Source organism: Uloborus diversus, chromosome 1 (genome assembly GCF_026930045.1).
Source record: "Uloborus diversus isolate 005 chromosome 1, Udiv.v.3.1, whole genome shotgun sequence".
Taxonomy (NCBI): Eukaryota; Metazoa; Arthropoda; class Arachnida; order Araneae; family Uloboridae; genus Uloborus; species Uloborus diversus.
The window spans coordinates 182,776,826-182,804,490 of NC_072731.1; the positions used below are offsets into that span (position 1 = coordinate 182,776,826).

Consider the following 27,665-nt stretch of genomic DNA (forward strand, 5'->3'; position numbering starts at 1 on the left):
ACGTTGGGAGCACTCTCATGGTTTTTCGAAATTACTGTCCTAAATACTCAGGTGTAGGCCATCTTTAATGACTTTAGAGTAAGGGAAAAGGGGTGGGGTTTGAGAACGTTTTCCCGGGATTTTTTCAAAACCTAAATTCTAAAAACTCACTTCCAGGCCAGCTTTGGGGACGTAAAAGGAAGGGTTTGTAGTTCTCCACTCTTCCTTTCAGTTTGGCTACGTTCCTATCTTATTGTAAATTTTAATATTGATAAAAATATTGTGGCAATATTTTCTTCCAATTTTCATTTGCCAAACACGATTATTTCTTGGATTTTCTTTAGTAAAATTTTCAATTTCCCGGCCTAATATTTTTGTTTTCTTGCAATACAAGTGTTTACGGCCTTAGAGAAAGGACTTTTAACATTTTGAACGGATGTAGTAATTTTCTGTGATACCTTAGGTTTCTATTCCACTTCATGTTATTGTAAATATGCCACCTGCATCTCTTGATCAAGTTTTGATTTATTTACGATTTTTCCATTCAAACATTTAGAACTTTTGGTTGTGAGTATTCATTACAATACTTTGAATCTCTTTTTCTATTTAAGTGTTTTTTTCTTTTCTCTCTCTCTCTCTCTCTGTGACTATTTCAAATTTATTTCGATGACCCATACATTTTTCTCCACTTAGCAATGATTTTCAGGAATATTTGTCATTAAAAAAAAATAATAATAAAAACATACGGGAATGTTTCGCGACCACTACCCTAACGGCTGTCCTAATGAAGCTGTCCTATTTATTTTTGTTTTTTTTAACTGAAGAACCATGAAGCATAGTTTTTTATGACCAGAGCCGCCGAGAGACAAGGCGTGCACCATGTTAGTTTTGTAGACGGTCCTCCTTCCCATTATGCTAGTTTTACTCTATGCACAATACTTTAATTTAAGCCGAGCCCACAGTTTCCAACTAGGCAGACATACTCACTCTGCGGCCTAGTGTACTGTACTGAATACTTTTTTTTTTTTTTTTTTTGAATGTTTGAAGCGTACATTTCCGCGGGCCTTACTTAGATACTCTTAGTAAAAGGATATCGTGGATGCTACTAAATTGTATTTTAAGACTACGTTTTCTATTCAAATTTTACAGAAAAAAATAATTTTTGTCACTATTATTTCAATTGTTCATTTATAATTACTATTTTATTTCTTTTAAAACAACGAAGAGTTAAAATTTTTCTTTGTTACTTGCATCTCTAAAAATGATATTGGTGACCCCACTTCTGAAAAACTGTGGGAGGGGGTGAACATCCCCCCCCTTCGCGATGTCTCTGAAGAGTACGTGGAAAAAGTATTATTGATGCATATATATCTTGTTGAATGAGTTTAAATATTTTTTCTTTCCGCAATTCAAAAATTTCATATTCCCCCAAGAAAAAAAATCCCCCCCAAAAGTTTTGATGGCGCAACTTGCGCCATAATCCCCCCTTGTGGGCACCCCTGGCATTCAAATTAAGTAGAACCATGAGTAGTATCAATGGACCCCTTGGCTTCGTAGGTCGCAGTTCAAGAAACGATGTACAGCAGCATTTCTTATATCTACCGCTTTCTCGCCAAACATGCTTTAACGCTCATCGCTAAATGGCACTGCCGGCTATCGTTCAGGATACATTTTGTGTTGATTGCATTTAAAATAGCTCCTGGTGGTTATATGTTGATAACCATTTGCATTTGCTTTGAACCAATGTTCACAAATTTAAAGATTTAAGTTAATCTTTGAAGAAACTTCATCTAGGGTAGTTTTTTACGGGCTGTTCATTTAGACAAAATTTATAAATATATAAAAATTCGTTCGTGCAGAAAAGAGCAATTGTATGACTAAAAATATGAAATTAAACCTCTTTGAGTCTTTTTAAATTTTCAAAAACCCGCCTATGTGAATTCCTGAGCAACAATTTACCTTTGTGCCAAATTTGAAAGAAATCCGACGAAAACTGTGGATTTGTATAAGGAACATACACACATACCCACACACCCACAAACATACATCCATTTATATATATATATATATATATATATATATATATATATATATAGATAGATTTCATTTAACATTTTAATCAGTTTCAATAGAGTTAATTTAGCATTAACTGTGTTGATCATTTTTCTCCTGTTGGCTACTTTTACAGTTATGTGATTCAGAAATAAAAAATATGCTTTAGTAGATGCACAGTCATAAGACATTTTCTTTTCCTCTGACTAACTTTTGATATTTAACTAGGCACTTTTAACATGAATAGAAGTTGTTACATAACGAATTATTTTTATGAATATAGACTAAAAAAGGAATTTTATATTTGATGTATTAATACATCATTAAAATATAGCATATAACTTTTGGTTATTTTTAATAATAAATAAACATTATTACTATGATTAATATAATTTTTACATTGAAAATACCGTAGTCGAAAAAAATAAATATCGAAAATATGATATTTTCAAAATAAATATCGGATATATATCGTGATATATATCGGCGAACCCTGAAGAACACAATCCGATAAAAACAAAATTTGCGCATGAAAACCAGGAACACAACTTAATGTTTATCGGCATTCTCGGTGGAAATGGAAAAACTTAATAAATTCAACGCTAGCCAAAGTTCGATCAACAAGCTTTTGCAATGTTTTTTCACGGAACTGCCAGGACTTTACTTTGGAGGAAAAAATGACCCTTCCACATTTAAAATACTTTGACAAGACTCCGGATTCTCCACAAGAAACTTATGAGACAAAATTATAAGAGATGTCACCTCTGTATTTGACAATGACTTTCACCAAACTCTTCCTGTGGTGTCCTAGAGGAACGCGGGCAGATATACTTCAAGTCTTATTAAAATCGTCCCCTTTACAATCTCTGTATCTATAGAACAACTACAAGAGCCCGTTTAGGAGATAGAGGTAAGCACTATTAGAGCCTTTTATGACAAGTAAGTAAAAATACCTGCAAAGGTGTGTCTTATCAAAGTAGATGAGTTGGGAAATTGTCTCTGAATGATTTGATCCTCAATGCTTATTTTAAGATCAAACTGTCAAAAAAATTACATTCTTCTCCTCACGCATATAAAATTAAAGGCAATATCCCAATAATTTTATTTCGTAACTTTAATTGGCTTAACCTATGCAATGGAGTTCAACCCCCAATTAAAATCACTGAGGAATAATATGATTAAGACTTAGAGTGTTGTTCTTGCATCACCTGCAGCAGATCAGTTGACTCATATTCCTTGCACTCTTATGGTCCTTGCATATTTCCTTTTCCAATTTAAGTGATTACAACTCCGAATGAAAAGTTCTTATGAACGTTACACATGGTAAGATTATTTTGCTCAGTGGGAATTATTTGTTGGTATCTCTTGATCAGGAAATGAGGTGAATCAATTTGTTGCAAACCTCATAAAAACGAAACAAAAAATGTTGCTTACTAATAAATTTTTAATAAAAAGTACCTGCATAATATTTTTTTTTTAAAAAATAGATAGCTTTTTAACCCGAATAAGGTCGGGACGGGCCGCTAGTAAATAAATAAAAAGAAATATGACTCAAATAAAAAAAGAACTATTCAATCAAATTTTTTCCGAAACGATCTATAAACCTTCCCCACACTGACCTAGACAAACTGAAAATTTCAACGACATTGGTTCGATAGTCTCCGAGAAGGAGCCTCATCTCCTTTGGCAGCGGGGCGAAAAAGTGACCGGATTATTCCATCGCCACTGGTGGCGCTAGTGGTCCATCTCTCGCAGTTCGCTCGCCTGACTTAACCGACCCCCGAGTATTCGACTGGGTGAATGCCGGCAGTTAGCTAGTTTGGGGCCATTGATGCGAAAAATTTGTTGGAACTCAATAATATCGCGCGGTCAGCACGATGGACCTAAAATTACTTTCTTTCTTATATTTGTTCTAGAATTTAGACATTAATTCTATGTGTCCTTGATCTTCTTTCTCCTTAGTTCTTTTACTCCAATTAATTTATGCAGTTACTTCGATCAACCTTCCCTCCCCCCCCCATAAATTTTGCATGATATAAGCTCATTTAAAATTAAATATTTCACAGTAATATGTGCAACAATATTTAGTTTCTTTTTTTGTTTACTTCTGCTGAAAAGCCGTTTTTTTTTTCCTTTTTTTCTGGTGGATTAATTTTTAAAAACGATAAGAAAAAAAAATTAATACTTTGAACATTGAAAAAAACTGCTTTTTCATTAGTTAATTGTGAACAATTAAAAAAGAATCTTACAAGAAAGTGCTATTTAATTCAAGCGCTAATCTAGTTTATTACTTATATTTATCAAGCTAAGTTTCGTTTCCACTTACCATAATTACTTGGTTCTTTTATTCCAATATTTGGTTCTGTTACACCGAGTTTCTTTATCCTGCCCCTCCCCCCCCCCCCCCCCACACACAAATTTCGTGCGATATTAGCTCATATAACTTACATCACTGTATTATGTGCACCAATATTTAGTTTCGTTTTTGTTTAATTAATTACTTTTCCTGAAATAACCTTTTTTTTTTCTTTTTTATTTCGTTGGATTTATCTTTAAAAACGATTAGAAAAAATATTAATCCTCTGTATATTGAAAAAAAAATTGTTTATCGTTAGTTATTAGTGAACAATTACAAATAATGTTACAAGAAAGTGCTTTTTATTACAAGCGTTGATCTAGTTTATAGCTTATATTTATCACATTGTGTTTCGTTTTCACTTACCATAGTTACTTTCTTTCTCCTCCTCCCATACATAAATTTCGTGTGATATAAGCTTACATAAAACTTTATGTATTACGTTTAGTTTGAAATTGTTGCTCTGCTCTCGATTTAAGTGAAATTTGAAGGAAAAAAAAAAGCAAAACATAAATATTTTGATGAAAATTATATGTTAAACAGTTCAATCTTAATTTCAATTGAATTCTCTACATGAGTGCGTTATTGAGTTTTTCTACTACAGTGGAGTTTCTATTATTCAAGTTAAGCATATGTGAAATTTAATAAATAAGAAGAAAAAGGACATGGAAATATAACTAGAAGGAAACAAAATTAGTGATTTAAATTCCAAAACTTTAGTTGTTCATTGCTACTCTCTTTCTATTTTTTTAAATGAATAACTTTAAAATCAAGTCTTCTCGCTTACTCTTAAAATTAAATGCATAGTACTCAGAAAAATTACGAAAACTGGATCGTAATTTACGGGTTTTATTGGGAGAAAATGTTTTCAAAAGCCAGCTAAAATCATTTTTAGTTTCATGGCAAATGAGCAGAACAGCCATATCAAAAACAATATACAAAATAGAACAAAAATTGCACAACACATAACAAGAATGAATGCTCGCTAAAGTCGCAGCAGAAATACAAATTAAACACATCGAATGCAAAATATGCCAAAAACCTAGGGTGGAGTAAAGTATTGTATGCTTCTTTCAACAGCTTTCATGGCGAAAATAGTTTAATACTTCCAAATATACAGGTGATAGTTTTTAAAACACACTTGTTTACACTGCTTTGCTACGAGCGAAAAGATATAAGCAGTGCGAGAGATGATACTCTAGCGGCCTCTGGCGGAAGTGGAATTTTGTTGCCAAACTGCTAACATGGAGATTCGTCTCCTTCCTTTTACTCCCTGTCTCCGAGTTTACCCCGGACATACAAATTTAGATGCACGTTTCAGACTTATAAGCTCTAATTACTCTTTAATACTCCCCTCCCTATTTATATTCAAAGCAGACTGCGCGGCTCCTGTGAAAGTCAAATGAGTCGAAATCAGTAAAAAATAAAAACCGCCATAATTATCCCTTTTAGTCCTCAGTACTCTATGATCAGGTACTTGTATTGACGTCTGACAAGGAGAATGCGGAAAACCAAAGACCTGCCCCACCTTCTTTCCTTCGGCGTCATCATTTAGTCGAGCACCATTTTCTAATTCAGTTCTCTTGGTTTTGTATCTCAGATGATTTCTCAGAAATATTACTGCCATTGTTATTTCATTTGTGTCAAGATGTCACGAAACGGTTTCTTAAATTACACAGGTCTGCAACCAAAAAACTGCATGGGATTTTTGGTCTGTTTCATTTTTACTCACTTACGAAAACCACATTAAAAAATGTCCATCACGTCATTTTTTTTTTTTTTTTTTTTGAAAAACTCATGTAAAGCGTACTCACTTACGAAAACCACATTAAAAAATGTCCATCACGTCATTTTTTTTTGAAAAACTCATGTATTCACATATTCATTCATCATTGATTTATCCAAAAGGAGCCTCGAAGCAGTCTTGTTGAATAATGGAAATACATTTTGCATCACTTCCTATGGGACACTCGATAAATTTGGAAGAAAACTGTAACGCTTTGGCTACGATTCTTGAGAAAATCAACCGTCAAAAACATCAATGGATGGGTTGTGGAGATTTCACAACGCTAATGATGTAGTTGAGCCAGCAGACAGGTTATACAAAACATTTCTGCTCTTTATGCATGTGAAACAGTTCAGACAGAGACCTCCATTGCAAAACCGTATCCGGAATTTTTTTTCGGGAGGGGCCAGAGGTTTCGCACATTTCCCTAATGCACAAAAGCCTATAGGAGGCGTTGCGCACACGCATACATGCACACGTGTTTGTCTCTACTCTTTTAATATGTTCCACTTTTTTAATTTTTATTTTAATTTCTTATTATATATTTTATTTATCTTGTCGTGAAAAGGTAACAGGAGAGTGGCCCTTTAAGTGGGATGTAGAATATCCATAATTTCAGGGGCTCCGGGTGTTTCTCCCCCGGGAAATTTTTTGAAAAATGGATATAAAAATCTGTATTTTGATGCCTTATACGGGAGTAATTGACACTACAAAAATATAAAGAAAATAGGCAAACAAAACCTTTGAAAAGTTATGCACACAAAAATAGTTTAGCTCACAAAACTTTATCTTGAAAAATATGCTGCAAAAACGCGAGAATCAAGGCTTTTGCATTTTTTACGCAATATACACTCCTGTTTGTGAAAACTGCAACACCATGAAGGAAGCATCATAGTTGAATGAAATTTAATAAACAGTTGAGTGGTACTGGTACAAATAAATGATTACATTTTCAAACTAAACAAACAATAAAAAGAGACAGAAATTAGAATTTTGTGTGGCCACCACGCGCCGCAATAAGAGCTGCTACACGACTCGGCATGGAGTGAAACAAAGTTTGAATATCTGCCTGCGGAAGAGTATTCCATATTGTTTGTATGCGCAACCAAAGTTTGTCTGTCGAAGCAACAGGACGAGGATCACGAGCGAGACGCCGCCCAACGAAATCCCATACACGTTCAATCGGTGACATATCCGGGGAATATGCAGGCCAAGGAAGAAGCTGTACCTGCTGCGAATCAAAGTAGGATTTGACAGTTCTGGCGACATGTGGACGAGCATTATCCTGCTGGAATACAGCCCCTGGCAATCCTTGCAGGAAAGGAATAGCTTGGGGCAGTAAAACGTCGTTTATGTATCGGGTTATATTCAAACAGCCTACAATTCGTAGCAATTGTGATCGTCCATGATATGCTATGGCACCCCGGACCATAACTCCAGGTGTTCGCCCACTTTGGCGTTCGATAATGCACTCGGAATGCGCAGTTCACCGGCATAGCGCCTGACACGAATTCGGCCATCATGGTGCCACAAATTGAAGCGAGATTCGTCAGAAAAGACGACCTGCTGCCAATCAGCACGCCAGCTCCTATGCACATTGGCCCATTGTAGCCGCAGGCGGCGATGGTTTTGAGTGAGAGGAATCCTGTATAAAGGAATCCTTGCGCGCAGCCCACGCTGCAGCAGACGTCTCCGAATTGATGAAGCACACAATGAAACATCTGTAGCTGTTGACCATTGCGCTGCCAATTGTCAAGAAAAAGCTGTGCGGTCCGTCAGCGCCATACGCACCAGGTCTCTGTCATCGCGAGCTGACGTCACATTTCGGAGTCCAATCCCGGATTTCCGAGCTGTCCGACCACTGCTTCCAAACACGCATGATTGTGCTGCTGTTACGCTACACACGAGCGGCTACTGCACGATAAGACAATCCAGCTTCACGAAGGCCGACGATTCTGCCCCATTCAAACTCCGAAATTTGCTCAAATTTCGCTTTCTTTCGTCGAAGAGGCATAGTAAAGATTCAGAACGTTTACTCTAGCATATAACCACCGATAATCATACATGCCTCGCTACAGCCGTCTATTTATATTCGGTTCGATCCGCCGTTAAGAGGGCGCTGCTCAGCATACGCATGCGCTACCGGTCTGCAATTCTAATCATTTGCATACCCATGCCTTACATTTCCTGCAATTCTCAGCTCACTCGCGTAAGTCCTTCGTGGTGCAGCAATTTTCACAAACAGGAGTGTATATCAAAGAGCTGAATTGGGCACACATCTTAGTAATCAGATACTAGCCTAATCGGAAACTAGTGGCCTGATCCTTGGGTAGTCCCGAAATCGGCGTAGTGTAAGTTTCAAAAAAGTTTTTTTTTTTTGGGGGGGGGGGGCGGGGGAGGTGAGTCTACCGAACTGACAAGAGCCTTGGTCTCGGACGGCCCTGAATTGAATTGGGAAAAAGAGCAGGAAGTCCTAATAAGTGTCTTAATTTCAAGTATGCTTTGCAGCTAATGAACTAGAATAGCTTATTCTGTATTTCTTCAAATTTTCATTCGTTTATTAGTTACACAATTAAGAATTTAAAAAACTTCGTTAAATTACTTTCTGGAATAAAGAAGTTTAAAAGAAAAAAAAAACTTCTGTTTTACGTTACAAAACATTTCGAGGGGGGCGTCCCCCCCCCTCGGGGTACGGCCTTGCTCTGTTGGACAAAAAATGACTGGCACGTTTGAATGAATGACCGGCCTAATCCCCGGTGACGTCATAAACACGACCTTGGTACCACGTGAAAAGGTTTTATTATCACCTCTGCATATTATATCAGGGCTTATGAAGCAGTTTAAAATCACTGCCAAAAGATGGGCAATGTTTCACATATCTGTTTCAAGTTCTCAAAACGGTCTGCAGCCAAGCTGTAGAGGGAGTTTTATTGTGCAACGAATGTTGGCTTCATACAAAGTTTAGGGGATTAAAGGTCTATTTCTCACACACCCATTGCACCTATTTTCCCGAAACATTGGAAGCCTACAGTGGACAGCAAGGTGAGCGATTTCACCAGGATGTCTATGATATAGAAAAACGTTACCAAGGATGATGGAATATAAATATGCTAGCTGACTTCTGCTGGATGATCAAGCGGAAAATGGAAAGCGAAAGCGTATTTGGAGGAGCATCAAAAAAGAGAAGAAAAAGTTTCACAGACAAGAAGGGTAAACACAATGTGAAATATATCATGAACAAACTGCTTGTTTTGGTGGATAGTAGTTTTAGATTAATGTAATAAATTTGGAGAGTTTTTTTTTTTTAATCGCTATTATATTTTTAATATTTTGCATCGCTATTCTTTTCTGAAAAACTGTACGTGATGGGGGGAAATGGAGGTTTCTTTTGGATTCAGCATCCTCGAAAACATTTAAAGTTTAGCAAAAATATTCCATACAGCTGATTTTTTTTTTTTTTTTTTTTGCAGACCTGTGTTATTTACTGCTAAAGCTAGGCCGATATTAGAATTTAAATACCGCGATATATCGCTCTCCAGGTATCGATATCTAATCTGAACACTCATGGGACCAAGCAAAAGTGTGCAGATTATGGAAGTGCTCACTATAGAGAGAGACTTGATAATGCATGTATAGATGTTCTATTGCGTTAAAGGACTACGTTCAGCACTTACCCTAGTGAACTATACCAGTAGCTGAGATAGTGGTTCTGAATTTTAGATTGGTGGCTAGTGTTATGTCTGATTCAACTCAGTAGGACCTAAACTCTTGCATTTATTTTTAATTTTAAAAGTTTTACATAACATTCAACAATAAAATATTACAATATAGCTTTCGATACAATGCCTGAATGTTATTATTATTTTTTAAAATCTTTTTTCATTGAGTATTCCAAGAGCAAAGTACGTGCTGTCATCCAATTTTTTAATCAAAAATGTTTCCAGTTGATTCTCAGCTGAATATCGCTTGAAAGTAATTGTACTTTAAAGGTCTTGAATACTACTTGATATAAAGGGCATATTCTTGAAATATAGTTCAGTTGCAGAAGCATTAGGATCATATTGCTCAGATGAATGATTTTTGTGATGCAGTAATATGCAGGAAAAGGATTTTTCTTCTTTATCTTAATGCCCTTTGATCACTGATAAAATTGGGAATGTATTTCAGTCTTTCCAATTTGATTGGTAGGAATTTCTGAGTACGATTGTGAACATGTATAGAGAGATAATAATTGAACGGGGATTAAAAATAGCGTTCATAATACTGGGGTGTTCATAATTTGGGTGTTCAGGGTACAGAGTGGCCAACCTATGTTAAGTCAATGGAGTTTCACAGTAGGGACTATCAAAATGTTCAGAATATCGGGGTGTTCACATTAGAGAGTGTTCAGAAAAAGCGAGTCCACTGTATTTAGGCTCTTCAATTTAACATTGCACGGGAGGGGGTGCAAAGGATAGAAATTCAATGCTTAATACATAAGTATCTGCAATAGAGAACAACCATATCGATGAATCAATATTCCAACAATTTATACCAAGAACAGCAGCTAAAGTAGAGGTGCCCATGTCATGAAGCAGAGAATACCATTGAAATTTTTAGAGAAATAATTTAAAAGGGTTTTAGTCTCTTTAATGTAGGGTCGTGTCCTTTTCGTTTGGGGGGGGGGGGCTCTTGGAGATGGGCAACCCTAGCTAAATAATAACCTTTGTGCTTGAAAACTAAATGAATCATTTAACCAACGTTTTGATGCCCAAAAATTGCAAATTACTGCAGACATGTGTTTCGGTGTTACAATGAACACTCTTTTCAAGTCCTAGCTAAAGTTTCTGCATACTAAGATCTGCACCAGGGAACAGTCATCCGCCATCTCCGTGAATAAATATTCCAGCAATTTATTCCAAGTATAACAGCAAAAACAGGGGTGTCCCATGTGTGTTGGGGAGGGGGGGGGAAGGTTCATTGCGCAGAATATACAACTGAAAATTTTAAAGCAGTGACAGTGATTTAAAAGGATTTTATTCTTTTTCTTAGGAGATTGTGTTTTTAGAAAGGGGAGGGGTTGCTCGGTAAAATTGCGAAGGCTGCTATCACTATTGAATGGTGAGAATCCTTAGCTTAAGTTTCTGCATTCTAATACCTGCAACAGAGAACAGCTATCGGCCATCTCGGTGAATAAATATTCCAGCCATTTATCCCAGTAATAATAGTTAGCCGGAGTACCCGTGTCTGTGTGTGTGTGTGGGGGGGGGTCATGGCAGAGGCTACACCATTGAAAATTTCAGAGAAGTTATTTTGAAAGGAGTTCAGTCTTTTTATCAAGAGGTAACCTTTTTTTATGGAGGGGAAGGGTGCCATCGCGTTTAGGGCCAGTGCGAATCCCTAGTTTAAGTTTCAGCATTCTAACACCTGCAATAGAAAGTCATTGGCATCTTGGTAAATAAATACTCCTGAAATTTATTCTAATAATAATTGTTAAAGCAGTTGTGTCTATGGGAGGGGGGGGGGGGAGATCATTGCACACACAGGCTATACCATTGAAACTTTCAGAAAAATGATTTTTAAAGAAGTTCAGTATTATCATTAGGAGGTCGCGTTTTTGGGAGTAGAGGAGGTGATGCTTAGTAAAATGGGGGAAGGGGGGTCAGTCTAAACTAAAGGTGCTGAATTCTAATATCTGCAATAGAGAACACCCATCGGCCCTCTTGGTGGATAAGAGAATAAATATTCCAGCGATTTATTCCAATAGTAATAGCTAAAGCAGGGCTGCCCTCGGACTATTAAGCTTGACACTCTTCGTGCTGTTGACAAGGAAAACTAGGCAGATGAGTTGTTTTATTTATTCATTTATTTCAAACTAGGAAGTCGCCCGTCAAAGTATGATGGGTGTAAATTGCTTCTACATTTGAATGAAGTCATCGACTGTTTGGTGCAGGGTAGGGTTTTGGACTGTCCAAAACTGATTTAGGACAGGACAGGTGGTTTTTACCGTCCAAAAGTGTACGAAACTGTCTTAAACTGTCCAAAACTATGTTAAAGTTAAAGGGGTGTAATCTAATCAATTGGTATTCACTGCAATATTCATGATGCATAAATAAAGATATTAATGAAGTTTAATTAATGAGTATTTAATAATATTTTTCTTCAAATCGTTCATTTAAAAACATTTTACTTTAAAAAAATGCCAATAACTATTACATTAAAACTTCTTTATTTAACAGTTGGTAGAGTTATGAAAGGAAATTCACAACACTACCAAGACAACTAATTTCAGTTCCATTCATAACGCAAAAGAATGTTATTAAATGTACAATATTTAGGTGCGAAAAAAAAACTAAATTTTTTAAATGGTTTTTGCAAAGTTTTACATGATGTTTTAACAAAAATTATTTTTTAAATCTTAGATTAAAGAACAAGAAATTGATGATTAAACACTTATATTATAAAACTTGTGCTATTCTTTTTTTAGTTCATATTTTTAATATAATACAGTTTGTAATTACAAAAAATTGTAATTTATTGCATTTAAGTCAATTATTGCACTATATTTTGAACACTTCCTTTTGCACACATGCATAAATGTCGAAAAATTTGGTTTATGCTAAAAAAAAAAAAAAAAAAACTCCTGCATACAAATTGAAATTTTTAATGAAGAATTTAATTTCTACTTAACTAGATTAAAATCAGCTGCATAAATAAGTTGCATATATATTTATACCTGAATGTTCACATTGAATAAATATCCATTAAATAGTCAACGAAATAATTTTAACACTTTTTGTTCTGTTTTTGATATTTTCTCACAAAATATAGTTTCTCAAAAAATAGTTTTGGACATTTTCGGACACAAGGATTTTGAACAGGATGGTAAAGCCTTACCAACCCTGCTTTCATTTGCACACATGCATAAACATAGGGAAATTTTGTTACTAATCAAAAATAAATAAACTTATGCATGCAAATTGAAATTTTTTATCAAGAATTCAACTTCTATGCAACTAGATTAAAATCAGCTGCTAAGTAAGTTGAATGTTCTCATTGAATAAATGATCAATATAAAACATTACTTTGATACATTTTATTCTGTTTTTTGGTGTTTTCTCACCCAATACTATTTTTCTAAAAATATAGTTTTGGACACTTTCGGACAGGGCGGTAAAAACCGGGGTTTTTACCATGGTTTTTACTGTAGTGTCCAAAACCTTGCCAACCCTGGTTTGGTGATATTTTGATAGTTGAAATTGTAACCGTTACTCCAGTGGATTAACCCTAAACTCCAGTAGGTAGCGGTTATTGTTGACCATTTTTTAGTTTCTTCATTACCCTGAAATGAGTCTCACCAGTAAAACAGTTAAGTTACCGGATCGAGTTCAGCCTTGTCACAAATAAAGCCTTTCCCTGCATGTTAAACATTACCAAAATATAAAATCAAATTATTATGCCGTTCCGCAAGTTTCATTGTTGAAACACGTGGGTTACTCGATCATCGACTATTATATATAAGAGGACGATGGGCCCGGGCCCACCTCAGGATAAATTTAAAAGTTCATGTTAAAATTCGCAATTTTTGGCCATTTAGTACAGTTAATGGTAAAGGGATTTGGGATAATCTGCTCCAAAAAAATTAAAAGTGGAAAGTAGGGTACAGAAAAAACGTATCTGTTGGTCTGTCGGTCTGCCCTCCCCCCTCCTCAAAAAGAGGAAGAAAAAAAGGAGTTGTTCAAAAGAAAAGAACTTATGAAGAAATGGAATAACAATATGTCTCATCAACAGCTTATGATTCAGCTTCCAACTTCAAGCTTCAAACAACCCAAGCAATGATGGTTTTGACCATAGTGAGAGAACCAGGGCGAAATTTGACAAAAAAGATAAGTACTTTACGATATATTCTCAACCGTGCACAGATTTCTTGAACAATACCTTTTTTTAGAACCAACAGCGTGATGATCTTCGAGATTTGTTGGAATTAGCTATAATACTCTTATCTGGATTCTAAAGAATAGGATATCATTTCGTAAGCAAGGAACTATAAATTCATTCTAGGTGGATGTCCAAGTCTCTTTATGTACTCAAGATTTAACTATGTTAGGGTCAGCTTCAGTTATCTAAAAGGGAGAGGAACTCTTTAAGAACATAATGTATTTTCTTGTGCTCGAGTATACGTTCGAGCCTGCTTTCTCTCCCCCGGAAGCTGTTAAAGTTTCCAATCTGGATTTTCTATTCATGCGTCAACTGATATCAGGATATTGATCCAGAAATCATTAAAGTTACTCTCAAAAAACTTTCAAACCATAGCTTAAATTTGGCTCACGAAACTATGGCTAATTCCTTATTAGACGATATTATTCCAACCATGGTTAAAGGAATTATGATTCAAATCATGCGAGAAGCTGATCAATATTTTGTAATACCTGTTACAAGATATTTCTTTACCCCATTTTCTATCAGTTCCGATTTCCTTAACAAAGGCTTCAACTTGAAAGGATGAATTTGGATATAAGAGGAATGGAAAAACTTGACAAACCAATATTTGTGAATGATCTGTAGAAAGAGGTGTAAAATTAATTCAAGAACACAAAATATTCTAATAAGATGAAAGTGAGGAAAAAAAAAATTGTTTCACACATCATTGCTGAAGAACATAAAAACTATCCTACTGATACTAAATCCTCACTTATGAAAAAATAATGTTCAGCATTGGTTTATTCTACTATGTTTTGATTCTATAGAAATTATTAGTCCTAATAAAATGTATTACGTCTCTAAAAATTCTTGTGATGTTAATGAAAAATGCAATTTTTTAAAAATTTTTACTTGATTTCTAGGAGTACTAAACTTGAAGGCATTCGAGGCCCTAGTAATTGTTCTATTGAAGGGAAATTTTGCACAGGCTGTTCTTTTGTCCATTGGAACAAAATACGAGGTTGGGAGCAATGAAATTTAAACTTTCGAAAAATGCCATATAGTTAAGGGCCACCCTAATTGGCTACTCTCTAGATCCGTCCCTGACTGAAATTATCAGACATCTGGGCCAAATTTGGAACTTTTTTATATTGAACAACTATCCCTATTAAGAACTTTTTCAAAGTTGAATTTGTTCTGTTGAGATTTTGTTTTGCAATCCTTTCATGCTATCGTTTTAAGCTTGTAGCAATGATTGTACTTCTATAGTTAGCAGTTATTTTCATTTCTCAAACTAAAAAAAATGTCCCAAAACTTGTTTGGGTGAGGAGAAGGAGATGTTTGTTCATCAACATATAATAGGTCGCCCAATTGTACTATATTGATGTGCTTGTCCCTCATGTTAGTATACAAGAGGTTCGTCAACTTTATACTGATTTTAGAAGCGGTTCGCATGGAGGAAAAACGTTGGGAATCACTGATCTAAAGTGCGTTTTTGATTATGTTAATAAATTGAAAAGATATATCATAAAAACTATAAGGAAATTTCCAATGGAAAAATAAAGGTTAACACTCAACAAAAAAGGAATAAGATTGTTTCATAGCAATCAATTTCATTTCAAGGTCAGCAAATCTTTCCTTCAATCGGTTTTTTTTGGGGGGGGGGGGGGGGGCAAAAAACACCGAGGGGGGTACAAAAAATATCCTTGCGTTTCAGCTCATTAGACTTTGTTCTGCTAACAGTTTTGAGAAAATAATTGGAAATAAGACAAACCAAAAGCAGATGCTAAAATAAAAAGCTTGTTACAGTAACACACAAAATCCACTAAAAATTATGACCTAGTTCTATTTCCCATTGGAATAATTGAAAATGAGTTATAATACTCGTACTTATACGATGCTTATTATAAATATCAGCAATCTAATTCACAAGCGCTTTTCTTTCATATCACTTTTTACTTCCTTTTACAGTAAAGGAAATACTGGAATCTCACAAAAAGTTTTCCCCTCAAATTTAGACCTAAATTTCTATTTTACTCCCCCCCACCCCCGTCCTCCAATGGACATTGAGTGGGTTTTTTGCATGGCCGCAAGTGCTGTATACAGCTAAGAACGCATGGACGGCAGAAATATCCATTTTGATCATCCCCCGAGTTCATTACTCATGTTTTCTTTTGACACCTGTGTATGCACATATGTATGTGCATGTATCTTGCATAAATCAAAAACAGTAAGTTGTAGAAGGTTGAAATTTTGCACATAGACTCCAAGTGTGGTTTAATTACACACCCCTCAACCCCCTTGGTTGCGTTCAAATGTTACAAACAATTTCAGAGAAAAATTGGTTCATTTATTTAAGAAATGTTTCTTATAAGGCTTGTTCATGAGTACACATGCCCATTCTTTTGAGTAACAAAAAACATCGATTATTTTATAAATGCAAATGAAAGTTCTGTGGTGTCCACACTAGATTTTATTTTAAAGCATTGTGTTCCCAATTTAAAAAATAGGGATTTTCGTGAAAGTAGCGACCTTTTCTGATTATTATTGTTGTAAATGTACAGATTTTTATTACTTATGCAAAAGTACTTTTTTTTTTACAAAGGTAACTTTTTTATTATACCATTTTTTGTAAAGCTGTCAATTTTGTTACAATATTTCTGTGAGTGTGACGTTTCCATTTTATTATTTTTTGAAGGCAGCCGTAAATGGTAGTAAAATCAGACAGTATTAAGGCCTCACCTTAGATTTCAGCCTAGTTTTGTGCAGTTAGTAAAAAGAGAAAAGAAAACTACTTTTGTCTTCTAACAGAAAAGTGGCCAATTACCTTTTTCAACGAAGATATTTTTTCTTTCGAACTTTTATTTACATGATTTTTGTTACAGACAAGACATAACATTTGGAATGAAAATAAATAAATTTTCGAAGTCTCACAAAAATGTAAAAGTTTATAAAAAGTAACTATGTATTTTAAGTTATGTTAGAATGTAAAAGCAATTAAATGCATAAATATAAATACTACAGTAAGAAAATTCATAAAATTTACTAAGTTGGCTGTTCAATATCAATGAGTTAGAAAATTTTTGACATCCTAAAACATCATATTTGCAATATGCTGAAAACTTAAAATTGTAGTTAACTAAAAGAACTTCCTTAGGAACTGCCACTGATAAAAATGCTTGAAGAAATACAAGAGCATTTTCATTATATATATATATATACACACATTATGTATATAAACATCAGGCATGTGCGGTGGCCCAAGCAGCTGTGATGTATCCAATTGTCTTCATATTTTTACTTATACTTTATAACATTTGTTTGTAGTATATCTGTGTTTTCTGAGTAAAGTGCCTTAATTCTAGTAACTTCCATGTTGAATAGAACATTTTTTATGCAGCAAAAACAAATATGTAATAGTGATTAATCACAAAAATACATTAGGAATATTTGTGAGCAAAACATTAAGAAGGCAAGTAATGACTAATACAGGGGTCGAAAATATAGAGCATTGTAGAATACTACTAAAAACCACCATGTTTAGACATTTTAGAAGTACTGAAATTTAACAGTTCATTCATAAATGAATTCCAGTCTTTGTTCATTAGCAGCAAAATATTCATAAAATGTGCTTCTTTCTTTCAAAATATTTAACAGTTCACATTAATCAAAATCAGACCACGATTTGAAAACATTTTTTGTCCATTCGAAATCCAAAAAAAAAAAAAAGAAAGAAAGAAAAAAGCTAAGAAGTCAGATGATTTTTAAAAAAACCAATCTGGCAACCATGCAATCTCCCCATGCTTGGTTTCAAAACTGAAGAAGCGCAAACAACGGTCTCTTATCATTGGATAAGAGCCATGGCAACATCCCTTCAGTCTTCCTAGTGCATGAGTTGTTCCACCTGTGGTTGTGGCGTGTAATTTTCTTTCTTTTGTCTGCGGATAGGTGCTCCAAGGAAATCGCCATTTGGGCGACTAATGTTTTTGTAACTTATTTTCAGCGAAAGATTGGAAAAACTTATAATTCATACTTCTTGTCAGTTATGAGCATACAAATGAGAAATTAAAATTATTTCTGGAGTACACACGCACTGCTTGGTTTGCTTGGGCGGACCGTATGTCACTGATATATATACATACACTGTGTGCACTGTGCTTTTTACTTGGATACTATTTGTTTAGTATGAAAAAAATTTTAAAAGAAAAATGTAACAGATTCTATATAATTCTTACTTAACAACATGTTCTAAAATGTAAATCAGCTACATAACAAAATTATTTTTTTCATCAGTGCCTGAAAAAAATAATTTGGAAAAGTTCATGCTAGATTTATTTACATACTTTTCAGAACAAATGATGCACTATTAGCTCATTTTTTTTAATGAAAGACATAGAGCACAATTAAGAATATAAATTAAAATGGTTTAAATAGAATCTAAATTTAAAAGAATAAATAAAAGCAAACAAAATAAATAAGTTGCACTAAATAAATATTTTAAGTTCATTCTCTTTTTCATAATATTACATACAGTGAATATGTACATCAAGTAAGCACCAGCACTTGTGAGGGAGAAAAAAAATCACATTTGTGTTTGTCAACTTTATTTCACAAACACAACACATTGACCAGTCAAGCTTCTAAGAATTAGTGAAAATATTCCTTCAAACAAAACCTTGAGAAAGTTTTCTCATTGAATTTAAAATAATCGATTAAAACGTAATCAATAAAACCATGTTAACTTATTTATCAATAACAGAACAAATAAAAATTGCATCTTCAGATGTAGAATTATAAATTCCCAAAACTAGGGATATTTTAATACATATTTATACACAACTTGAAACAATTAAAGAAACAAGCAACCTGTATAGTTCATTTTATGACCCCAAATGACTACTGTTTCTTTACTAATTGTTTGCCCCCCCCTCCTTTTTTTAACAGCGTACAATGTACTTATATAACTCTTCACAATCAACATAACACTTTTTGGACACAGGAATTTATACTAAGGTCATAATGGAAATTTCATTGGCAAGACTGTAATGAGTGTTAGAGGCCCGTTTTCAATTAGAAATATATTCTTCTTATACTTATGGGTAAGTTCTATTGTACAAAATTTTTTTTCACTAAATTTTTTTAACTGATAACTCTTTTGGCAGACCCAGATCTAAGTTCCCGCAGAATATGCAATGTAGGGGTATTATCCATGGGAACTAAGGGGTCCACTGTCCTTAGTGGCATAGAAATCCAATAGTAGTTACAGGCTGTGTCAAATTTTTGATGGGGAGCCCAAAATTTATACATCCGGACACGCGATTTGGTATCAGGTTTGAATGCATTTCAGCATTAGTCTTGTACCTTTACTATACAAAGATCATATCAGCATTTATACAAAATTTAAACTCACAATTCAATATTAAACTTTTATCAAAGACGATAACTGAAAATATTTGAAATTACTATCAGGGGCTAAAATTTTAACTTTTGAATGGAGGGGAGATTTCCCTCTAAGATTTATGTTTGGAGAGGAAAACAATTTTTTGGGGAGGGAAAGTAGCAATATTGCTTAAAATTTTTAACTTTTCTATATTCTCACACTTTAAAAGTTTGTGGAAAATACATGCAATTGAGTCCAAAATATTTAATGAACATTTAAAATCTAATGAAATGCAAATTCTAATATTTGTACAATAGTATAAAAAAGAACATCCGTATTTTAGCAATTTGTAACCAATAACCACTTATGTGATAAGGAATAAAAAATTAAACTAGGATAGGATACACTTTAGAAATTAACTTTAAGTCTTTTCAAATCAAAAATTCTAATTATTTCAAAGGATGGAAAAGATTACATTTTTAACTTCAACTCAATGATTCAGAAAACGTAACTGGAGCAATTACTTTTCAGAAAGAAGTGTATCAAAAAATTATGGCGAGAATTCTACCCTAAATTTTAGCTCCTGTGCTTGATAAATAAAAACAGTGAGAGAAAAATTTTAACAATTCCATTGAAATAAAATTCAATAATATACATTTGTTATAGACAACTCAGATGCAAACAGTCAAATTTAACAAAAAGTTTTATTACCATAAACTCGACAAAATAACTACCAGTTTTAAGCAAGGGAACTGGATCATATTGCACAAACTTATTAAATAACATTTTGGGAATTTTTTTTTAATTTAAATATGAAAATGAAAGTTTTTACTTTTGTCATGATTTTACTGTATAGACTGCTTAATGAAAATAAGAAAATGTACACTCATAATCCATCTCAATTCAAAATTAGATCACAAATACTGAATACCAGTAATCACTTTTACATTTAAAGCTATAAAAATATTTTATCCCACCACTTTTGCATGCAGTTCACATGTTCACAATTGGATATGCTTAAGTACAGCTACTTTCATAATTCAGAGTGTGGATCTTCTTGAACTTTGTCTGGAGAAGGAGTTTCTGGCTTTTGAGTAACACTTTCTCCTTCTGAAGGGGAAAAAAATTACATTTTATAACTGAAAAGAACTTTCCATTAAAAGTTGCACAGTTTAAAAAACAAAATGTTTATTAAAAACAAATTTCTTAACTTTCAAGCATGTGGCCAAAAAGTAGCTATAATTCTTTTCTCCTAAATTATATCAGTGTATTTTCGGGAATAAGCGCCAAGGTGCATACAAGAAAAAAAATAAAAAGATTGGCAGCGTGGCACATATAAGAGATGCGGCAAATATAGTGTTTTTTTTTTTTCGAGTTTAAAAAAAAAAGTTGAAAATGGTGCTAATAAATGGTACCACATCGTTTCCTTTCATTTTGTAAAATTCATCAACCTAGGGCGACAAGTAAAGCAAAGAGGGGGTAGGGAAGGTGAGTCAGCAATTGCACGTATGTCACTGAGGAGAGAAACGCTGATCCACATGCCTTATCCTCTCGGAGCAAAGGGGTCAGGGAGAGGAGGCCACAAAAGTACTAGTAAGGGAGGGGGATGGATGTCCAGTTTTGTAAAGGGAATTTATCACCCACCTCACAAAAGTGGGTTGCTCGGTCAAGCAACCTAATTGGAAACTTGTCTCTTAACTCTAAATTTAGTATTCACTCACATTGTCTCGTTGCATCTCTTGCTGTCGTTTGTGCATTCTCGGCTTACCTTCTTCAACAGATTTTTTCCCGGAGTTGCTTTTAAAATGGCTCCTAAGCGATTAAAAAGTTATACTGTAGCCTTTAAGTTTAAGGTAATAAAGGCAGAAGCAATTGGAAATCGTCTTGCTTCCAGAGAGTTTGGCGTTGACGAAAGATGCGTTTGCCGATAGAAGTCGGATAAATTAACCATCAAAATGATGGCCAATCGAGAGATGCTGAAGGCCAAAGTGCAAAATATGGATTTTTAAAAATATTTCATTATTGTTAAATAAAAATACTAATGAGAAATAAAAAATATTTTTTATTTACATTTAATCCAGCTTTCTTTACTAGTTATTGTGCTTTTAAGTTGTTCAATGTTGGGTGAGCACTTATGGAAGGTGCTGCCCTTACACCGGATGTGGCGCTCATTCCCGAAAATACTGTAACCTTTACAACACCATTGCCTTTTTTCTTCCTCTTAGCTTCATTTCTTGAAAAAGTGAAAAAACAAAGATGAAGAAATCATGAAAAGCATAATATTTCTTTAAAATAGTGGTTAAAAAAGACTTAATATTGAAAAATTAAGAAATTAAAAATTGGGATGGAAGAAGGAGAAATGTGCAGTTTCCAGTTCTCAGTTATTGAGATATCGTTCTTCAAAAGTTCTTTTTTTGAAAAAATTAAAATTTCATTTTTTTCAAACCAAATTGGATAAAAATTCCTCTTTAAAAAAAATCATCATGCTGCTGATAGAGTAAATTTACTTGGCTTTCATTTTGGGTCGAAAATAAAGTATGAAATGCTCAACTGATCTTTAATAATTAAAAACAAATAATCAGAAAAATTTCTAGGTACAATCCCCTATTTTGTATTATTTATGCTCGAATAATTTTTTTCAGTAAGTACAGTCATTTGATAGTATTACGTTCCAAGTGTACAGGTAGGCCTTTTTCTTTCTAGGTTCTCTGCTGCAGCTTTACCATGAGCCTGGGCAGTTTCATTTTCTTTTGCCAAAAGAAAAAAAATGGCGACTTCTGAATTCAATTTAGCATTCTTTATTTTTCTGTGATTTTCTCCTCAAATAGCTGAATCTCATCCCAAATTCTTCTGCTACCAAAAATACTTTCTATTCAAACAGGGCCGATCCTAGGGTGTCGGCGGCCCGTGTGCAAAGCCCTAATGTGCCGCCCCTGAAGAGCAATTTGCATGTTTTGACTAATACTTAATGCCCATATAAATCTTTCAATTTTTCTTCAAATTTCTGTATCAAGTTCTAATTTTAAAAAAAAGAAAAAAAAACAGAAGGATAAATTTATGTAAAAAGTTAGAAACTCCTTAGGTACAATTTATATCTTTGAAGAAAGTAATTTGAAAAAAGTAATAAGTACCAAAATTTACTAGTTGTAAAAAAGCATTTTATATTCTATCTTTGGTGACATCAGAGGAAGGGGGAGGGGGGTCGCCCCAGAAAATATACGAAATTGGCGTATGAAAAATAGCTGGAATTAATCTTTGGTTGTGTTTGGTTGCAGGGACAAAAGATTCGGGAACATTCAAGGTCCATGGAGAAATTTTCAATATTGAAGTCAAAACTTGCAATTTTAGGAATTTTTTCCAGATTTGAGGGGAAAGTAATGTTGGAGTTCTTTCCTGAAATTCTTTCAAAATTGATGTCAAATTGCAGCTATTTTTTGTGACCTTAGTTTAGGAAGGATCGGTGCTCTTCCCGAAAATTTTCTGAAACAGTTTTAAACACGCAATTTCGGGTTATCTTTGTTGAAATTGTTCGAGGGAGGAAGATTCGGTCGTCTCCTATCGAAAGTTTTCGAAATTGAAGTTTAAAACTCAAATTTAGGCTGTCTTTGGTGTCGTTAGGGCGTCTGGCATCTTTCCTCCGGTAATTTATCGGCACTATTGTTTCAAAAACACATTTTTGGCTAGATTTGGACCAGATAGGGGAAACGGGAAAATATTCCGAACTGAAATATTTTTCGGAATTAAAATCAATTTTAGGTTATTTTTGTGAAGGAAGGATTTTGGGGCTCTAAAAAGCACAATTTTATGCTATCTTTAGTGACGTTAAGGAAACCGGGAAGCTTCAGCGGATCTTTCTGAATATTTTTCGATATTAATATCTGAAAAATACAACTAAAGACTTTTCTCCACCTCACCTCGGGGATTGATGGGGGATGCCGGATGCCCTAGTGCCGTGAAAATTTACATAAGCCATCCGGAATTTTTTAGAAATGGAAGTCCCAAAATCATATTTTAGGCATTGTTTGATAACGCTGGGACAAAGAGCGGGCTGGGGTTCAGTGTACCCTCAAGAATTGTTTTTTGAAACTGATGTCAATTTCAGGCTAGTTTAAGCAGGAAGGTTTGGTGGTTCCACGGAACCGTCTAAAAAACGAAATTTTGAGCTATAGTGATTACATTGGAGAAAAGGGGGATCCGGGGAATTTGCCCCAAAGTTCTTCGAAACTAATGATTGAAAAACGCAATTTTAGTTTGTTTTTGAATACGTTAAATGAGAGGGGGTGGGATTGGAGGCCTCTCTAGAGACGCCAATTCAGACTATCTTTGATAGTAATGTTAGGGAATGGATTTCAGGACCCTCTATTTCAAACATTTCGAAAAAAGAAATTCGAAAAATGCCATTGAGCAATTTTTGATGACGTTAGGGAGGGCTGTCTCCAGAAAAGACATTTTGGAGCCATCATTTTTAGGCTATGTTTGATTACATTAAGGAAGAAAAGGTGAACTTAATTGGATCCTGAAAATCGGTGGTTCAACCAGCGAAATTTTCCGAAATTAAAGTCCTAAAAACTCAGTTTGAAGCCTTCGTTAGTCTCGTCAGAGCATCCTTTTGGATCTTCGTTTTAGAGCTACACTTAGAATTTGTAACCCGGGGGCAAAGACCCTGTCCTCCTACCTGATCTGAAACCAAGCAGCTCATTCAAGATTTTAATTAGAAAAAATTGCTGTAAAGGGGGAAAATTAAAAATTTTATTTCGTTGATTATATATGTTTGACTCTCAGGGGAGTCGCAGTTTTCCATTGTCTCTCCCTCTCCAGTCTCCACGACTGCTGAACACAGAATTTGTTGGTTGAAATACTTGCAAGAGTATCCTATCAGTATAGTTTTTTTTTTACACAAAATATGTCTTCATTGTTTAGAGTCAATAAAAACTTGGGAGGCTGGGAGAAGCATTAGTGTCCTTTAGAAGGCACCCTTTCATGCTTCGGGGGGGGGGGGATTTTGATCATTGCCCCTCCCCTGTAACCATGCCTGATTACCATTTCTGTCACAAATTTTGCAACCAAATGAAGCATATGTATAAAAAGTTGATATTAATAGATAATAGAGCAACACAATGTGCTCTAACATTCCATTTTTCTTAATATGCTATGCTGCTGGAAAATTGGCACTTACTTTGATAATTGAACATTTAAAATTCAGCACATTTATTCGACTTATTATGTTATCTTGTGTGAAATTCTTGAGAAATTTTGCTTGATTAAAAAAACTATATGATGCGGCCTGCGGCCGCTCCTTACTTTGGCCGCCCTTGTGCGGTGCACACTCTGCACACCTGCTAGGATCGGCCCTGTATTCAAAATAAAACTTGGTAACTTTCAAGTCTTTTCTTGTGGTTCACAGTTTCCAGGTTTTATTTTTTGGGTCCCCATTTTGTGAAAAAGCAAAATATTTTTGTGAATTTTCTTTATTTTTGTAAAAAAGGCCTTGTGATTTTTTTCTTGGAAAAGATTATAGAAAAGCATTTTTAGCTGTCGTATCATTATAGAAAAGCCCTAGACAGGTTTTAGGGGTGATTGCAAGTTCTTGAAGAATACCTGAAAGCTGTCAAGAGAAAATGCACTGGGGGAGGGGGAAGTAAGACCCTTAACATTTTATACATAATTTGACACATACAATTACATTTATTGTTTTTTACAAATATACATATGCAAGGAACACTTTCTTAAAGTGAAGTCTCACAAAAGATTTCCTGTTTGCCCCTCTCAAATACGTTTAGAGCAATGAAAATTGCAACATGCTACTGAACGTATTGATAACTCCTAATAAATACAATATGAACAGACTCAAAGATATCACATATTTCTTAACACAGAAGTGAAATACTCATTAAAGATGCCATGTATGTGTTAAAAGTAATTAAAACCCAAAATTATACTGCACCAGCATTCAGCGTTTAATTTTTTGACATTTGACGTTCTTACAGGGTAGGTATTTCGTTTAGAACTTTGCAATTTAATGATGTCAATAAATATATAAAGAAATTTTATTTGTTTGCCTCTTAACAAGGTACAGTAAACATCAAAAATGCGAAAAATTCGTTTACCATAGCAGATGCAAGGAAAGCAAGATCTTCAAAAGGAATAAAAATATAAAAAACAGCATATAAAAGAATTTTATTTTAAGTAAAGTTATTTTAGAATTGGATTTTGAAAACTCGACACAAATTAATACTAAATATATATTGCGTAATCAAAGTAAAATTTAGGAATTTCCTGAAAAACAATGGAATTTTCGGTGTTTTTCAATGATAAAAATACCGGAAGTCCTATAAAATGCCGGAACACATTCACTCCAAGGGCAGAAAATGATATAATACATGAAATAAAACGCTTTAAATTCTTACTTTAATCGAAAGACCTTCTTGAAAGGTGATGAATTCCACAAATATTATAAAGAAAACACTTCATTTCATTGTTCTAAAAATTATGTAATTTTGCTAATGCAATAATAATTTTACTTGAGATATCTACTAATCTCAGATAGAAAACAATGTATATTCAATATATATTTACATATATGTAAAACACAATATAAGCAGCTATAAAACTAAAGGGAAAAATAGTTAATGAGTTTCTTAGAGTCAAGTAAAAACTTCAAAGTAATAAGCGACGATTTCCACTTTTTTTAAAGATATCTACAATTTCTTCACAGTCTATCTGAGACAAACTTTTAGGCCCATTTAAAATTATTCGTAACTGTTCATCTAGACTTTCCTGTTTCAGAGATGCTCTCATTTCTGTACATACAAGAATTCATTCGGGAGAATAATCCTTCCACAGATGCTGTTGATGTTGGGATTATGGTGGTCATTGTTAAAAGTTTCATGAAATTAGGAAATAGGACCCAATTTTGACTGTCTTTCTCTAAAAACGTTTGAAAGTCTTTGGGACTGATTTTTCCTCCTAAAATTTTCTTTGCATCGTCTTTTTTATTTTCTTGTAAAAGCTTTTGGGCCATTTTGGTTTTTTCAATGTCAAAACTCATTTTGGCAAACATCATCTGTTTTTTAAAATCCTCTTTCTCATTTTGAATAGCCATCTTATCTATCAATGGTTTTGAAACTGAAACCAAACCTTGAAAAGTAACTTTTCTTTCTTCCCCATAATATGACAGTAATATAGATAAATATGAATCAAAATTAATCTCATCAATGGGTATTGCATTTAAATTTACACTGTTGAAAATATCAAAACCTTTCAAACTGGAACAAGTAGAAGATAATCCAAAAGCCAAATTTATTTCTTGTTTGAAATCCTTTAAAAATTCCTTTACAAAATGTTCATTAAACTCACTAACAGCAGTTTCCTTGGGTTTTGATTTTCCTCGCATTTTCAAGCTCAGAGAGGTACTGTCTGTTGCAATATTCAACAATGTTTGGCTCTTTCCAAAATACTTTCCCTGCTCTAGATTACCACAATATTTTTCCACTTCTTCAATTAATTGGTTTACTTTCATATGAAGTACACTGAAAGAAATGTCTGGAGATTGTAGCCATAAATTTAAAACATCTACTTTTCCCAAAAAATCGGCTAAGAACAAAATGGTCAGAAGAATTTCGGAATCCAAGATTTGTTCCCTCAAACCCTTGAGTTCAGGCTCCCTCGTTTCTACGAAGAGAGTATCTAACACATCTATTAGTTGCTCATAGCGTACCGCTACTCTTTGGCATGCATGGCCATGAGACAACCAACGAGTAGTTGATACTTTTAAGATTTTGAGTACTTCTACTTTATATACGTCTAGTTGAATTTCTTTGAAAACTTCAAATTTCTTTGGGCTATAGTGAAATAGTTTCCAAAGAGCAATTAACAAAGCATCTATTGATTTCAGCTGACTGTATTTCTTTAATAAATGAACAAAAACAAGAGCTAATTTATGGTTTCTGCAGTTTACATATATGCAATGAGGGGAAATCTGCCTAATTCTGCGTTGAACCCCAGTTCGTTCTCCACTCATCACCTTTGCCCCATCTAGAGTGATAAAGATGCAATTAGACCATTTTATATTTTTGGCGACGGTTATTCTTTCTAACTCACTTGTTATGGCTTCAGCTGTACAGCTTCTTAAATTTATCAGACCAAAATATTTTTCTTTAACCGAATCATCACCAGGCAGTCTGTATCTTACTATTAATCCCAATTGTTCCCTT

At 34.2% G+C, this 27,665-nt stretch overlaps 1 protein-coding gene across 1 annotated transcript in view; it reads right to left on the reverse strand.

Moving 5' to 3' along the window:
• Window positions 1–16,895: 16,895 nt before the first annotated feature.
• Window positions 16,896–27,665, reverse strand: part of LOC129233900 (hypoxia up-regulated protein 1-like) — a 104,115-nt gene continuing 93,345 nt past the window's right edge. The window contains exon 20 of the mRNA XM_054867830.1: window positions 16,896–20,562. Within this exon, the coding sequence (XP_054723805.1) occupies window positions 20,486–20,562 (77 nt within the window). The 3' untranslated portion in view covers window positions 16,896–20,485. The remainder of the gene's footprint in view (window positions 20,563–27,665) is intronic.